This window comes from Eumetopias jubatus, unplaced genomic scaffold (genome assembly GCF_037043125.1).
Source record: "Eumetopias jubatus isolate StellerSeaLion01/CBP00866 unplaced genomic scaffold, mEumJub1_p1.0 scaffold_4, whole genome shotgun sequence".
NCBI classification, from domain to species: domain Eukaryota; kingdom Metazoa; phylum Chordata; class Mammalia; order Carnivora; family Otariidae; genus Eumetopias; species Eumetopias jubatus.
The window spans coordinates 73,377,447-73,395,083 of NW_028274810.1; the positions used below are offsets into that span (position 1 = coordinate 73,377,447).

Consider the following 17,637-nt stretch of genomic DNA (forward strand, 5'->3'; position numbering starts at 1 on the left):
TTTGGTTCACTCGGTGAGTGTAATGCTTGACTCTGTGGCCCTCATTTCCCTGGACGCTGCTCACTCACTTACCTTCCCTGTGTGTCCTTTCAGGTTTGAGATGTTCTCCAGGCTTGTGGTGGTAAAAATGTGAATCACATTTCCATTGACTGCAGCAAACAGGTGACCCCCATTGCTAAAGGAACACTATAAAGAAGCAAAACAAGACAGCAAGAATGAAAGAAAGAAATGAGCAGTCTGGAGGTTACAGTCAAGAGCTCCTTTTCCTAAAGAGTTCCAGCTAAAACAGGTGTGGAAGTGGGAATTGGGGGAAGGCGCAGATAGGACTGAAGACTGGCTGACATCTTCGCTATTCCCGTAGCTCATACTGGCCAAGATGCTGCCACTGCCATGTGCACTGACCATGAAGCTGCTTAGATGGTAGAGCACAACACTCATTCATCTCTGTAGAGGTTTCAGAGTGGGGAAGCAATTCCTTCAGTCACTATTTGGTTTCTGCAGTCATCTCAGGGGGAAATGTGATGGGCTGCTTCCGGCTTCTCCCTGTTAACGTGCATATTCCTTGGCCCCTCTCAGTCTCCAACCTCACCTTTTCCAGCTGGGACCCTGAGTCTGAGATAACTTTCCTTTTTGACGCTTTTTTGTTCCTCTGCAATCACAGAGAGGATTAATCACACCTGGGATCTCACAAGGTTTGGGGTTCAATGAAATATCTTGATGAGCATGAGAAAAACGAGATGGAGCCATATGCTCAAGAAGTGAGAGAAGAACTGGATTTCTTCCTTTTTCTTTTAAAGCCACTGAAGTTCTCTAAGATAGGCTTTGGTCTCACCTCGCCAGAGCGTGTTAGTTCTTGATATTTCAACCCTGGTTTTCTAAGAAACTGGACCTTTATCTCCAGCATCTTACCTCTCTGCATCCTCTGATAGAATATTCTTTGAAAGAACGTATGTCATCAATGAGTAGATTCATAAGGCGTAGTTTGTCAGCAAACCCTACTACAATGAAGTGTCCAGACGGGTGAAGGCTGATTGTATATGCCTCTTCCTGGTATTCCTTAAATAGCTCCAGTGTGCTGTGAGAGACATCGATTACTGAATTAGAAGTCCAGCCCACTAATTCCCTTGAGCCCTCCACTGTACCTGGCAAATACTTTTGTCATAGCATTTGAGACACTTTATTGCTTAAAATGATTGGTTCCTCTTTTTTCTGGACTTTGGTTATTTGAGGAGAGTGTCCAGCAATGAGTATGGAAGATAGCGGAAGTGATCAATGAGCTGTCTAGTGATGCTGAAGGCACAGCTCCATTTAGAATCCCCAAATCAGAAGGATCACAGTTTCTTTTCAGCAGCCCAGCAGCTATATACAAAGAACAAAGATATTCTGGTGTGGGGCCAAACTGGGTTGGGGATTCTCAGGGAATCTATGCCAGGAGGATAAAGTCACTAGGGAGTTAAGGGTGGCTGCGGGCAGTGATAAGGAGAAATAGATGGAATGAGTGGTCTGGAGAGCTCCATGTGGTGAAAAACACATCTAGCGGGAGTGAGGGGATGGGAAAACCGGAAGAACATAGGAGCTTATATGAGAAGGTGAGATACTGCAGTGTTATCTTTATGTCCCTAGAGCCCAGCATGGTGTCTGGCATGTGGTAAGCACTTAATGAAACACAAAGCAATTTTCTAGGCCAAGCACGAGCAAAAAAGAGAAGAGAAACACGTAAGTTGCCTGGCTTGATGTAAAAAAAAAAAAAAAAAAAAAAATCTTTTCCGGGGCGCCCAGATGGCTCAGTTGGTTGAGCAGCTGCTTTCAGCCCCGATCATGATCCCAGGGTCTTGGGATCGAGCCCTACTTCGGGGTCCCTGCTCAGTGGGGAGCCTGCTTCTCCCTCTGCCTCTGCCCCTCCTCCCCACTTGGGCTCTCTCTCTCAAATAAATGAATAAAATCTTAAAAAAAAAATCTTTTCCAACTGAAAGCTTCTAAGTAATTACATTTTAAAACTCTCTAATTAAAATAATTCTCATGAACAAATTTAACAACCAAAATCTTACACACTACAGTAGCAAAGCCTTTCATCCTTACTTTGATTCATAATTCCAGATGCGAACGGATCGATCCAGAGAACAGGTGGCAATGAGGGGTTTGCGGATGCACGTAGCTAGACCGGTGATGGATGCCGAGTGCAAGGGGTACATCAGGTATTCGAAGTGAGTGGGCTCCCCCTGGAGAAATCACACGGAGTGAGATCTGGCAGAGTGAGCCAAAGGCTGGCTGTGCACTTCAGCTCTCAGTACTACCATGAACATTAGTTAGCCTGGGTGCACAGGAATCAGGCTGTAGGAAGACTGCTTTAATATCATGCATGTTTTCTAATGCCACTCTTACTTTAAAACATTATCTTAATGGAGATAAAATATTTTATTCTATAGATATACCAGAATTTAATATAGACATACCAATCCTCTACTGTGGGAACATTTCAGTGGATTCCATTTATTTTTTTTAAGATTTTATTTATTTATTTGACAGAGAGAGAGACAGCAAGAGAGGGAACACAAGCAGGGGGAGTGGGAGAGGGAGAAGCAGGCCTCCCGCCGAGCAGGAAACCCAACGCGGGGCTCGATCCCAGGATCCTGGGACTACGACCAGAGCCGAAGGCCGATGCCGACGACTGAGCCACCCAGGTGCCCCTCCATTTTTTTTGTTGTTATTGAAGAGTAACACTAGACTAAACATCCTTGCATGTATGTCTGTGTACCTCTCTGATTACTTCCTTAGATCCTGCAGTGTGAGTGTCCAACACTAAGCTTTTGAATGTGTAGGCATCCATTTCAAAAGACATCCATCTTGAATAAACATATTGTCAGCTGCTGGCAAAACCACCAGGTAAGGACGGAGACTGCCCCCACCCATGGAGGCCCCTTTCTCAGAATGCCCTGGATTATTTATTTATTTATTTATTTTAGAGATTTTATTTATTTATTCATGAGAGACAGAGAGAGAGGCAGAGGGAGAAGCAGGTTCCCAAGGACCAGGAAGCCCGATGCGGGACTCGATCCCAGGACCCTGGGATCATGACCTGAGCCGAAGGCAGACACTCAACCATCTGAGCCACCCAGGCGCCCTTGCCCCGGATAATTCAGATAATGACTGCTTGATTGCTCCCACTTCTCCCTTCCTGTGCTCTCAATCCCACTCTTAGGCTTGAAATTAGCCAATAAAGAGTGAACCCACAAAACCCTAGACATCCCACCCTTACAGCCTCATAAAGGCAAAGCCCCATGCCCCACCCCATGACCTCACAGTGTGGCCCTCACTGGAATAAATCATGTTCCCCAAAGTTCCCTGATGTTTTTTTTGCCAAAGTATCAGAGTAAGAAACAAAAGGTCCGGTCCAGCCACATCACTGGCCCTGGTGGGAGGAACGTCTGGGGGGTTTGCTAGGAGTAGTACGGGTCTGGGCAAGTGCCTCTGGCTTTCCTAGCCAATAGAATCACTATCAGCAGGCTGGGACTGACACAACGGACACGCTTCTACAAGTGGAATACTGGGGGGAAAGCCCCGGATAGGTACGCCAAATTTCTCTCCAGGGAAACGGTGCTGCTCTGCCACAGGCAGCAGCGAGAGCTGGGTGAATGACTTGAAATGAAAATGTATTCTACTCTAATGGTAGTGTAGGTTCCACATGTTCTGTAACCAGGGGCATTATCGCCAGGACACCTGAATGAGGAGTGACGGCTGGGAAATTCAATGAGATGCACGGATTTTAGGTCCATTCACGAGGAAGACGAAGGCTGGGGTGGGGATTCCCTCAAATCCTGGCCCCTTCCCAACTATCAGCTTACCTCCATCCACTCATCCTTCCCTACTACCTCGGAGAAAAATGTGTTGTGCTGGGGTCGGGGGGCAGGCACAATTATTCCCATTCTTTTCCATGTCTTACCCCTTCTTTCTCCAATATGTTCAACCTCCCTGTCTCTACTGGTACATTCCTATCAGCTTTTAAACACACTCAAATCTCGCTTCTCTTAAAAACAGCAGCAGTTCTCTTTCTTTCGTCTTTTTTCTGCACCTCTGCCTGAGAAGCTGTACAATGATGGAAAATCAGGCAAGCAGGTTTACTGGTTTCACTTAGAATTTATGACCGCAAGCCTGCAATGGACCCGGTAACTCCACCAGGTTTTTCAGTAAGTTCACTTTCTGAATCTACAAGAGATACTGATTTCATGCCATTTATTCTCTTTCCAGGCCTTCCAAACTCTCTTCGTCTTTCCCCCGTTCCCAAAGCTCATCTGATGACCTTGTCTCCTATTTCCTTGATTTTGTATCTTCGTTTTCTTTATTTTGTATCTCAGGCACAGAGCTGTAGACTGTCATAATCAATTCATGTATGGTCAATTTTTATTTTGTGTTCATTTCATTCTTTTGTTCTCTAATTTTCACTCTTGTTCCTCCCTTATCAAAGGCACCAATTAATGTGTCTCATTTATGTCCCTGGATATTTCTATACACGGCATTGTGCTTCAGATTGCATTCTATAGTTTTATTTTCTCTCAACCATCTATGCTGTCATATGTATAATCATCGCTTCTAACTTAGCTTTGGTATTCTGTCATATGCATCATGCTACTTCACTTCTCTATCACTCCTAGGAATAAACATCTGGGTTGTCTTCAACTACCCTTACTATGAACATCAAGGTGAATGCCTTTGGGTCTGTTCTTTAGCAGACCAGCATGATGGAATTCCTGGTACGCGTCCAGGGGCAGAACACTGGGTAACAAGATGTATGCATTCTCTATTTGACCAGGAACTATCAGACTGCTCTCTAGAACACCTGTGTCATCATCACATTAGGATTCCCATTTTCCCTTATTCTCAGAAATCTCTGGTGAGATCTGACTTTCTAATTTTTGGTAATATAATAAAAATAATTCTTATAAAGAAGCCTCTCAGTTGTGACATGCAGGAAACCATTACCCCACCACTCGGGCTGTGCTCTCTGGCTGCTGCGACCAGCCCCTGCCCTTGCCTCTGGCACACATTAAAGATCCCAGACCATGCTAAGCAAAGTAAATCAATCAGAGAAAGACAATTATCATATGCTCTCACTCATATGTGGAATTTAAGAAACAAAATGGAGGATCATAGGGAAATGGAAGGAAAATAAAACAAGATGAAATCAGAGAGGGATACAAACCATAAGAGACTCTTAATCACAGTAAAAAAACCTGAGGATTGCTAGAGGAGAGGGGGTTGGGGGGATGGGGTAACTGGGTGATGGACATTAAGGAGAGCACACGATGTAATGAGCACTGGGTATTATATAAGACTGATGAATCACTGACCTCCACCTCCAAACTAATAATACATTATATGTTAATTGAATTTAAATTAAAAAGATCCAAAACCATGACTGACTCCAAGCACTTCACAAACAATGAAAAAGAGAAATCTTTGAATTGAAGGCTGAACTCAATAAGGAAAAGAAAGAGGAAGGAGGCTGTGAAGAAAGTGACTGTTGCCATGACTGTAGGGAAGGATGTCAGCTCTCTCTTTCCAGATGTAGTGAACTGTATGCAAACCGACAGTCTGGAATTGAAACTCATGTACCTCTATTTGAGGAACTACTCCAAGAGTCAGCCAGACATGGCCGTCATGGCTGTCAACAGCTTTGTGAAGGACCGTGAAGATCCCTATCCTCTAATTTGGGCCTTGGCAGTCAGGACCATGGGGTGCATCTGGGTGGACAAGATTACACACGATGCTGTGAGCCCCTCTGCAAGTGCTTGAAGGATGAAGATCCCTATGTCTGGAAAACAGCAGCAGCGGTTTTGTGTGGCAAAATTCCATGATATCAATGCCCAGATGGTGGAAGATCAGGGATTTCTGGATTTTGTGTGGGATCTGATAGCAGATTCAAATCCAATGGTGGTGGTTAATGCTCTAGTAGCATTATCTGAAATCAGTGAATCTCACCTAACAGCAACCTGCTTGATCTGAACCCAGAACATCAATAAGCTGCTGACACCTCCAAATGCGTGCACTGAGTGGGGCCAAATTTTCATTTTGGACTACCTAATTACAACCCTAAAGATGCCTGGGAGGTTAGAGCATCTGTGAGCATGTATTTCCCTGGCTATCTCCTGCCAACTCAGCATTGGTGCTTTCAGCTAATGAAGTTTCTAGAGTTGTTACCCAAGGGCTCTGACTACTATAATATGCTACTGAAAAAGTTGGCCCTTCCACTTGTCACTTTGCTGTCTGGGGAACCAGAGGTGTAGTATATCACCCTGAGGCTACTTCTGCTGCCTCATCCCACTCAATGTGCTTTCTGTAGAAAATGGCAAAATGAAGCACCAGGTCTTCCTTGCAACATGGAAGGATGTTCCCAATGAAAACAATGTCATTTAAATGCTGACATTTTCCAGCAAATTGCAAAACAACGTTTATACTACTGCCAAGAGGAATGTGGAAGGGCAGAACATGCTGTACCAATCCCTGAAGCTCACTGATGGCATTTGGATTTTGGCTAGGCTACATATCCAGCCAGGAAACCTAAGTTACATACTGTCACTGAAATGTAGAGCTCCTGAAGTCTTTCCGTACATCTATAACAGCATTTTGAAAAACTAATAGCCTAGACTGGTCCAGTGCCATCTGGCTCCCCTGTGATTGGTGCAAGCCAAGAACTCTTAACTGGAAGAAACCGCATTGCCCTGTAGAATCTGAACCCAAACACACTGAGGCCACCCCCCAAGGTAGTGACGAGTCTAACCTGTGCTAACATTAAGGTACAACCTGTTGGATAGTTTTAGCTTCCTGTGAACATTTGTAACCACTGCTTCAATCACTTCCCACCTCCTGCCATGGGCCGCTGTTATCTGTCCTTACTTGTGAGCTTTTCCATAGCATGCCAATGGCTGGCATTTTTTGGTGTAGTTTGATATTTTGTAATTGAAAGTTCATTTCAAAAACAGAAAAAGATAAAAAATATTAAAGCAAGGAAAAGTGTCACTGAAAAAAAAATCTCAGACTTGTTTTAATTTGCATTTTGCTGCACACAGGCAACAGAAATTGCTTGTGAGAGTGATCAGATATTGGATTTAAGGTACGAAGATTTCACAGTGGTCATTATAGGTCTGTTCAGAGAACGAAAGAAACCATGATTAAAGAAGTAAAGAAACTTCTGATAACAATGTCACATCAAATAGGGAACATCAAAAAGGGATAAAAATTGTATAAAAAATAGAAATTCATGGGGTGCCTGGGTGGCTCAAGTCAGTTAAGCATTTGACTCTTGATTTCAGCTCAGGTCATGATCTCAGGGTTGTGAGATCAAGCCCTGCATTGGGCTCCACATTGGGCATGGAGCATCCTTAAGATTCTCTCCCTCTCCCTCTGCCTCTCCCCACCCTTGTGCATATGCTCTCTCTCAAAAAAAAAAAAAAAAAAAAAGAAATTCTAGAGGTAAAAAGTACAATAACAGGACTGAAAAATCCACTAGAGGGACTCAAAAGAGATCTGAACTAGCAGAAGAAAGAATTAGTGAAGTTAAGGATGGATCAATAAAGGTTACGCAATCTGAAAAACAGAAAAAAGAATGAAGAAAAATGAACTGAACTGCAGGTAAATGTGGAACACCATTAAACACACCAATATATGTACAATGGGAGTACCAGAGGAAAGGAGCAGAAAAATATTTGGATAAATAATGGCTGAAAACTTCCCAAACTCATTGAAAAATATTAATGTGCACATCTAGGAAGCTGAATGAACTCCAAGAAAGATAAACACAGAGAGATCCACAGACATATGATAGTAAAAATATCAAAAACCGAAGACAAAAGAAAAAAAAACCTTGAAAGCACCAAGAGCAAAATGATTGATCAGTTACAAGGGAACTCCAACAAGATAACAGCAGATTTCTCAGCAAAAATAACAGAAACCAAAAGGGAGTGGAATAACACGTTCAAAGTATTCAAAGAAAAAACTGTCTATCAAGAATTCTATATCCGGCAAAGCTATCTCTTAAAAATGAAGGTGAAATAAAAACATTCCCAACAAGAACAAAAAGAGTTTATTGCTTGCAGACTTGCCTTAAATGAAACACTAAAGGAGATTCTTCAGGTTGAAAGCAAGTGACCCCAGAGAGTAGTTTGAATCTACCAAAAAAGACAAAGAACACCAGTAAAGGTATTATGTCATTATAAAAGATAACATAAACACATATTTTATCCCCACTCTTCTTTAATCTTACTGAAAAAGCCACTATATAAAACAATATGTATGTATATGATCCAGCAATTGCACTACTGGGTATTTACCACAAAGATACAAATGTACAGATCCGAAGGGGTACGTGCACCCCAATGTTTATAGCAGCAATGTCCACAATAGCCAAACTGTGGAAAGAGCCAAGATGTCCATCGACGGATGAATGGATAAAGAAGATGTGGTATATATACACAATGGAATATTATGCAGCCATCAAAAGGAATGAGATCTTGCCATTTGCAATGATGTGGATGGAACTGGAGGGTGTTATGCTGAGTGAAATAAGTCAATCAGAGAAAGACATGTATCCTGTGACCTCACTGATATGAGGAATTCTTAATCTCAGGAAACAAACTGAGGGTTGCTGGAGTGGTGGGGGGTGGGAGGGATGGGGTGGCTGGGTGATAGACATTGGGGAGGGTATGTGCTATGGTGAGCGCTGTGAATTGTGCAAGACTGCTGAATCACAGATCTGTACTTCTGAAACAAATAATGCAACATATGTTAAGAAAAAATTAAAAGAAGAAGGTAGCAGGAGGGGAAGAATGAAGGGGAGTAAGTCGGAGGGGGAGACGAACCATGAGAGATGATGGACTCTGAAAAACAAACTGAGGGTTCTAGAGGGGAGGAGGGTGGGGGGATGGTTAGCCTGGTGATGGGTATTAAAGAGGGCACATTCTGCGTGGAGCACTGAGTGTTATGCACAAACAATGAATCATGGAACACTACATCAAAAACTAATGGTGTAATGTATGGTGATTAACATAACAATAAAAAATTTAAAAAAACAATATGTATGTTATGTATTGTTGGGTGCATGGAAATGTATTTGCCAATAACAACAAAAAGATGGTAGGTGGGAGCAAATCTGTATTGGGCTAAGGAAGTGACTTCAGATGGTAATTCAAATCCACAGGGACAAAAAAAAAGAACCAGAAGCAATGAAAATATTCTAAAATTGACTGTGGTAATGGTTGCACGACTCTGTGAATACACTCAAGACCACTGATTTGTATACTTTAAATATGTGAATTGTATAGCATGTGAATAAATACCAATAAATACTCAATAAACCTATTATTTAAGAAAAAACACCATTACTGAGAAAGATATGTTAAGATATCCTACTATGATTGTAGATGGTCTATTTTCCTTGTTCTGTCAAATTTTGCTTCATATATTTTGAGTGCATGCTATCAGGTGCATACAGTTTTAAAACTGTAATGTCTTCTTGATGAAGTGAACCTTTTGGAAGTTCAAAGTGATTCTCTTCATCTTTAACAGTGCTTTTTTTGTTGCAATGTCTGCAGTGTATTTATGCTAGCTTTGTTATTTAAAAACAAAACAGGAAAAATAAACTTCTTTATATACACATATCTTTGTGTACACGAGCAGCTATAGCAGTACATTGAATTCTCTTAAGTGCAACTGCAGGGTTAAAGGAGATGTACAATTTAAACCTGACAGACAACTCCAATGTGTCCTCCAAGGAGGCTGCTGCAATCACAATCCCACTGAGGATAGCAGAGTGCGTCTACAGCGAAATCTTAAGATTAGAGTTTCTTTTGCTCTTATGAAGAGGCTGAATGAGCCATGCTCAGCAAATTTGGATTAAAAATCTGCCCACATGGTAGCCAGTCCTTGGGCTGGAACGAAGTGTTACTGGGGAAGACTCACCTTGCTGATCTCTGTCAGGGACATGGGGATGCTGTAGAGTTGGTTCTTGCTGGTGCTGGCAACCAGGGTTTCCTCCGAGGGACTGAAGCACAGGCAGAGGATGTCCTGCTTGTCAGACTGACTTGGCTCATTGCTCTGTGGGTCCAGAGGAATCTGCCCAAGATGCAACATAACTGTTAGTAATGTTCCCACATCATCAATAAGTGTGTCCTTGGACTTTCAGAGTTCCCTCAGATACTTTTAGTTTACAGACTCCCAGACCAGCATGCTTCCAAGGATCCTCCTCAGATGTGGAGAAGGGAGGGTTTGAGTCACTTCTGTTTCTGTGGGTTTTGTATTCACCCTAACGTGATGAGTGGCTGACTAAGAGACAGTAGCATGTATAAAAATGATCACACTCTACGTCTCAGTTTGAGATCCCCTCAGAAAACAAGGGTTAGTTTAAATCCCATTCTTGCCCATCTGTCAGAAGCCCAGTGCGTGTGGTCAAGCACACCACTGTGCACTTCGGGGCAGCAGAGGGGAAGGTGACAGCCCCTCTTCCATGTAGGGCAGAGAAAAGAAAAGGGGTCACACAGCAGCCCAGCCAACAATGCCTGAAAGGGCCTGGAGTTCCCAAGTAGACATTATAATCTCAGATTTCCTTTCCCCCTGCCATTGCTTTTTGTCTGCTAACAACCAAATTTCTTGAAAGGCTGGCCTGCATATACCATCTCCACATCCTTACCACCCACTCAGTTCTTAATTCCTCCCATGCATCACTTATTGAAATGTCCTCATCAATCTTACAAATTTCCTTCTTGCCAGAGCCAGAGGCTCCTGCTCAGTCCTCATCTTCTTGACTTTTCTAGATCCTGTTGCAGTGATGGCAGCACCTGCCTCCCTGGGGGCCAGGACACCAGGCTCTCATGTTTCCCTCCCTCTGCCTGGAGTTCTGTCCTCCTGTATACCCCCTGTTCCTTCTTCCCATAGTCAATGCCCCCTGCTCTGCCAGCACAGTGAGGGCTCTGGGAGGGAGAAACATCCTGCCCTGCCCTGGGCTGAGTGGGCCTCAGTGTGCTCACCGGGGAGCTGTCCTCTGCTGCCACATTTATCACACTGTGTAAAGCAGAACGGGAACCCACAGACTGAGGACCTTGTCTGTGTCCCAGTGCCCAGCATTGTACCTAGTGCGTAGCAGTGCTCAGCGAAACAGTAAGTGCTGCCTTGCTGCTCTCCTCCAGAGACAGGGAGGCCCTTGGGGGAAGCAGCCATGACTGATGCATCTATCTCGGGCATCAGGCACAGAGCCCGGCCATGGTGGGCATGCCACAGCCGTCTGTTCAGTGAGTGAGCGGATGGCCACTACTCAGTGTCCTCTGCTGGGTTCTCATTCTGTCTCAGGCTCCAAATCAGGAAACGCTAAGTTTTGTCCTCAGTCCTCTTCTTCTCCGCCTCCATGTTTTATCTGTCAGTGATTTTGCCTAATGTGAGGGTTTCAGTGAAAGCAGCAGTAGTGAAAGTGATCACGATGACAAATCCTTAAAATAGTAAACAAAACATTGGCTCTGTACCAGACACAAGCTAAGCACTCTGTGCTGTGTGTGTGTGTGTGTGTGTCTGTGTGTGTGTGTGTCTGTGTGTGTGTGTGTACACATTGATCTCACTCCCAAAGTCTAACCCACATTGCCAACTGATTCACTTTATGCCGGGGCCTGGTAAAATCTCAACTTCCTCCGCAAGGCCTCCCCAAGCTCCTCTCCCTAGAACAGAAACCTTCTCACTCCCTGTCCTTTTCCTGGCTTTGTCTTCTTCACAGTGTTGACCCGCATGTGACAATCAGTTCATATTTGCTTGATTGCCTGGTGACTGTGTTCTCTGGACCGGCTCTTAGTGTGCCTGCTTTCCCTACTGCACCCCAGCCCCTTGCACAGAACCTGGCACATGGCAAACCTTCAATATATTTTCGTGAAGTGAATAATCAAAAAAGAATGAATTGCTTTGAAAGTAGGCAACGTAAACTCCTAATAATTCCCCATGGTTCCCACTCACCTTGCTCTTACCCCCATTTTCCTATCACTGGCATCTTTTCCCAGGCATCCAGTCTCCAAGCCGAGGTATCATCTCTGGGAGCTCCTTATCTCTGGCTGTCCATGTCTACTCAGGGAAAGTTCTATAGGCTTAACCTCCACAAAGGCTCTTTTCCTTCCCACTTTCCCTGCTATTCATTGCCGTGACTAGACCTCAGTACTGCTTGGCTCGAGTAACAAAGCCTCTTGACTGATTCCGAAGCATGGCGATAGTGATTGCTATCGTTTGTTGAGCACCAAGCACTGCACACATGATTTACACAGGTGTTGGCTCATCCTTTTGATAACCACCAGGGATGGGCTACTTTCTCGGGGAGGAAACAGAGGTTTTGCTGGATTCAGCAACTTGTCTCGAGTCACTCCACCAATAAGGTCAGAGTCAAGTTTGGCTCGGTCTGTGCGTTTGTAGCCACCGCACACCTAGTGCCTCCAAATTCCCCCCAACTATACACCATTGGCAGATTGCGCTCAAAAGCAGGCTGTCTGCTGAATTACATGCACACTCCTCAGGCTGGCATTTGAGATCTTTCACCAGGCTCAGCTCCCATCTTTGCCTTTCAAGTGATTTCAGTTCCTCTCCACCGGAGAGCAGAGTATCTCCCAGACACACCACCTGCTCCCTGTCCATGGTGCCTCTGCCTCACCTGTTCCTTCCACCTGCAATTCCTAACCTGTTCCCTCCCATCAACTGTTACCCTTCCTCTAGGACCCTCCCCAAAGATGACCAGCAAACACCCAGAGCCTTCCTGGGTCCTCCCCAAGCACAGATGTTCTCTCTCTATAGTGGTCTGTAACACTTATTCCACAAACATTTACCGAATGCTTCCTATGTGCCAGACGTTAAATATCAGTATATATCATAATACGATTTTTGTTGGAACACTAAGCTTCAAAGAGAAAATATAACTTGCCAAAGTTCTCTTCCAGAATTCAAATCCAGATCCTCCCAATTTTAAGCCCCACCCTGTCCACCCCATCCTAAAATCTCCCCACAGGGACAAATGGCTCAAGTCCCCATTTCCACTCAACCCTACAGCCCTTTCCTCCCAGCAAACTCCCTGTCAGTGCTCTGCTGATGGAGAACACGCACCAGGAGGACCCCAGTTCTGCTTCTTCCTCCCCTCCTTACCCGGATTTCCCTGCTCTCCCGGTAAAAATCCTTCTCTTCCATCTTCTCAAACAGTAAAACTCTGCCTGGCCCAGCAGAACAGGCGAATCCCTTTGAATAGGCTGCAAGGGCAAACACCTGGGGCATGGCCAGCTGGCTGTGGCTACTGGCCAACGTGACCTGTTCATAGGAAGGGACCGGGGAACTGATGGTTGGAAATTCGATCAGGCTAGAAAAAGAAAATAGCATGTAAAGTTTACAGACACAGTCCCCACAAGGTGAGTTCAGCTAGGGATGAGAAGGAAGGGCTGTCTTTGGGGGTGGGAGAAATCACCCATTGTGAGCCCCACAGCCAAAATGCCACCCTTTGGCCTTGGACGGCTACACAAACTCCAAAGAAAGACTGGAAGGTTACACATTTATTTGGTAGTCTCACCGCCCTGTGTGGTCACTATTATTACTGGGGTTGTTGCGTGCATTATCCTCCTTTTGTTTAGGAAAAAGTGGCTCAGAGAGTTCTCCAAGATACACAATTAGTAAACGGGAGGGCTGAGATTTGAATCCAGGGTTCCATTTTCTTTCTCCCTTCCCCCTTCCCTCCCTCCCGTTCATTTTTCCCTCCTTCCTTCCACATAACAAATATGTATTGGAATTATACTGTGTTAACAACTCTGTGAAACTCAGTAAGACTGACACAGTTCCTGCCCTCAGGAGCTTAGAGTCTAGAGGACAAGTGCTAAGGACCATTAGGGAGCTGCTGGCTGGCCGCCAGTCAGCAGGGAACAAGGGTTTTCTGAGGACAATTACAGAAGTGGTACACCCATCTGAGATGAGCAGAAGCTGAGAACTCCCAGCTGATCTGCCGAACGAACAGGATTATGTCAGTCTGTGAATGTGTCCCGAGGAGTGGTGTAGGGGAAACTACACAGGACTGAGCCTAGAAGCAAGAGTGCACGAGACATGTGTGGGAGACAGAGGCAGGAGCTGATGCCCCAGATGTAAAGATGAGTCAGAGCAGCAGGGACATGTGGGCCAAGTTCAGGAGTCTGGGCTTTATTCTTAGAGCACCAGACCCACTGCAGGATTAGGAACATGGCAAACTGGAGGATAGAGGGACTTATTAGGAAGCTCTAAAAAAAATCACGACGGAAAAAGGAGAGGTCATTGTGTGGGGAATGGTGAAAAATGGTGGACTGAAAGTTGCCCAGGAAGAAGAATCTGTCATGTGCCATGTGCTGGAGGGCTCAGGCTCCAGAGCCAGGCAGACAGTGTTATGATCTTGGGTGAGTCGCTTAACCTGTTTGAGCCTCATTATCCTGTCTATAAAATGGGCATGATAATAAATTGCACTATATAGGTTAAGACTCAAACGAGCATACATATACAGTGCTTAACACAGTGTCTAGCACATACAATGGTACATTCTAATATGTTTGAGATATGGCTATTATTGGCTGTAGTAGAGGTAAGCTTGACCTGAGAACCCACTTTACCGCATATGCTTTTGTCAGATTTACCAACTTCCCTGCACTTCTTTGTGGGTCTGCTGGCTCCTTCCAAACTGTGAGGTCCTTGAGAACACATGTCCCCAGCACCTAGCAAGGTGCCTTGCACACTGCAAGGGCTTGGTGGCCAGTTATTGAATTGAATCAGAAAATTAGGCAGCCACTAGAAAATGTCTGTCTGAAAAATCTGTGGTTTCGAAGACTAGTCATGCTGAAATGCTTATAAAATGACAGTAGGTATAAAAAATAAAAAGAATTGTATCTAGGCTGTGGTCATAACTGTCAAATTTGTGCGTGAATATAGATGAACATAAGAAAGGCAGAGGGAAGATGAAAAGAGTTGATTTTAAGGTGGGGGGCTTCTGAGTGACTTTAAAAGAATGCTATTTTTGGCATAAGGCTGTTAGGATGATGAGCATATTTTCACAAGAGCACCTACCCAGGGGGGTGCCATTACCTCTCTGATTCGTGGATCTTCCCCAGGTTCTTGGTCTCACTGGTGGGCTCCCTGACCATTATACTTGTCTCCCAGCGTTGATCTCCGGATTCAAAGAGGAAGAGCCTGCCTGTATCAGTGCCAACGACGATCTTGTCATCAGACACCCAGGTGTGGGCTAGGTAGTTTTGGGGTTCTCCCCTCTGAAAATTGGTTTGCTTCAGGGTTCCCTCAGCAAAACGGAGGAGCTTAAACATCCCATTTCCAGTGACACAAACCTGAGTGTTATCCTGAGGATTGAAGCTCACCTGTAAAATGTGAAAGGGTAAAACTAATCTTGATGGAATTACTTCTCATTTTACGAATGAATGTTGATTTCAGGTAGCTCAGAGTATCCTTTAAACATCACGAAGTCATGATAAATTTTGATACCATATTTGATAAGAGCACAGATTCATTATATTTGTAGGGCCCATGCATCTTAAACTAGGAAACCTATAGAAATCATTTTACCAAGGCCAAAAAGAAGATAAGCAAGTCTTGACAAAATGGAACAGAGGCTCAGCTGGAAAAGGGGGATCTGGTTGGTTTACGTGCCCTGTCCAGGAGGAAAGGGACCATGCAGTCTCCTACCAAATTGGATGTATAGAAATAGTAGTCAACCTACACCCCTACTAGATGGTGAGCAGCTGACCGGCCGTAGTTTCTTCATCTCTGTATTCCCAATGCTGGGTTCATAGTGGGCATCCGATAAATGTTTACTGGGGAGGATGTACTCTACCCTGAATAGGGATGCTGGACCTGACCTCACCAAGACCTAGATGAAATAATCGTCCGGCTCTCTCTGTCTTTGGTCTGATTCTGTAGTCACCAAGTAACCTCTGAGAACTAATTTCACCTCCCGAGTTCTCTATCACTGGGGAGGAACTGCACCAGGCAAATGACAGGAGCATTCTGGTTGCCACATGCTGGGTTAACCACCAGCCTCTCATGAGAAAAATGGAGTCCATTCCTGAGACACTGACTGGCTAATATCTCTGAACATGAGCAGAGCTGAGCTCTTGAACTTGTAAAGCTGAGTACCAGATCGTAGCCTGGGGTGACTGCACCAAGATAAAACCTCCTTGGGACCCACTGCCTAAGCAGTCAATCAGCCTTCCCAAGGGTCCTCTTTGTTTTGCCCTCAAACCATGATGGCAAGTTCCACTCCCCACGTAACTGCAATTTCATGGACATGTTCCTCAAGATCTACCACTTCCCATTACATTCTTAAAATCTTTCCACTGCCCAGCAAAGCTGCTAGGAAGAGGCCAGGACGTAAGACAAAGTGAGTTCTCAATCCATCTCGGGGGCCAACCTGGGAAAGCAGTTCTGGGCCACAGGAAAGAAGACAGGCACAGCAGACAGTGAATCCAGCCCCTGCCACCCACTACCTGTGTGATCCTAGGTGAGAGGCTTAAACTCTAGAAGCCTCAGTTCTCTCATCTATAAAAGTAGGATAATAATTATGCAGACCACATGTGGTTGCTGAGAGACTAAATTTAAAAATGCAAATGAAATCAGCCTTGTTCCTGGCACATAGAAAGCATTCCACCAAGCTCTTACTATTTTTTATAACTTGCACGATACTTGTTATGCGGGGAGGTACCTGGTAGACAGCATTGTTCTGAGAGTCGGTTCTAATAATAGCCATTACTTTCTGTTTTTCCCACAGCCAATAGACAAGGTTTGATTCTGGAGGTGATGTCTGAGTCAACAGGTATTTGGAGTCTGGAGAAAAAGCCATGCTAATAAATCTCTGAACGGGAAAGTCAAAATTATTAAGGATTTTGCGCTTCCGGCAAGGGATGGATGACAGTTCGTAAATGGTGATGACGGGTTTTTCTTGCACAGTCTCGGAGATGGCGAGGTATCGCCGATTGGGACTGATGGACAAGGCCAGCATGCCCTGACTCTTCTCTGAGCCTGTGAACAGAGGTAAAGGGGGATAATGAGGGCAGATCATGCTTTCACCATGACTCAACATGAACCAGGCACAATGGTGGCAGGTTTGACACATGGGAGAGAGTCACAGAAATGGTAACTGTCAATCCCTGCAGTCCCTTGGTACCACTATGTCTGGGGTATTAGGAAAATGACAAGGATGGGTACCTCACTGAGGCTGAGGTAAGAGGAGAAGTCAGGGAAGAGTGCCAGGAGGACCAGGTGGCGGCAGGTGGCAGGAAGAGCAAAGGTGTGGATGTGAGAAAGGGAACAGCATGGTGGAGAACTACAAACAGTGGGGTATGGCTGGAGAATCGCATGCGAGCCAGGGGAAACCAAAGGTGGGTCTAGAGGGGTGGAATAGGGTAGGCCTTTATGCTTGGAGCCACCGGCACTCGATACTCCTCTACTTTTGAGGCTGGAGTCCCCAGGCTCTTTCACGGTTTGGTCATCTATGTGATGTTTTGGCCATGAGACAGCCACAGAAATCTGCTGGGCTGGCTTTATGGTAAAGCTTGTGCTTTCTCAAAAACCAGATATGAATGCATTCTACCCCTAATTTTCCTGGAATATGTCAGTGATATC

General features: G+C 44.8%; 1 protein-coding gene across 1 annotated transcript in view; it reads right to left on the reverse strand.

Moving 5' to 3' along the window:
- Window positions 1-17,637, reverse strand: part of CFAP57 (cilia and flagella associated protein 57) — a 69,069-nt gene that overhangs the window by 47,767 nt on the left and 3,665 nt on the right. The window contains exons 2-8 of the mRNA XM_028123290.2: window positions 16,718-17,034; window positions 15,091-15,377; window positions 13,150-13,357; window positions 9,952-10,104; window positions 2,080-2,219; window positions 910-1,075; window positions 73-186 (exon numbers count right to left, since the gene is read on the reverse strand). Of these exons, the coding sequence (XP_027979091.1) occupies window positions 73-186; window positions 910-1,075; window positions 2,080-2,219; window positions 9,952-10,104; window positions 13,150-13,357; window positions 15,091-15,377; window positions 16,718-17,034 (1,385 nt within the window). The remainder of the gene's footprint in view (window positions 1-72; window positions 187-909; window positions 1,076-2,079; window positions 2,220-9,951; window positions 10,105-13,149; window positions 13,358-15,090; window positions 15,378-16,717; window positions 17,035-17,637) is intronic.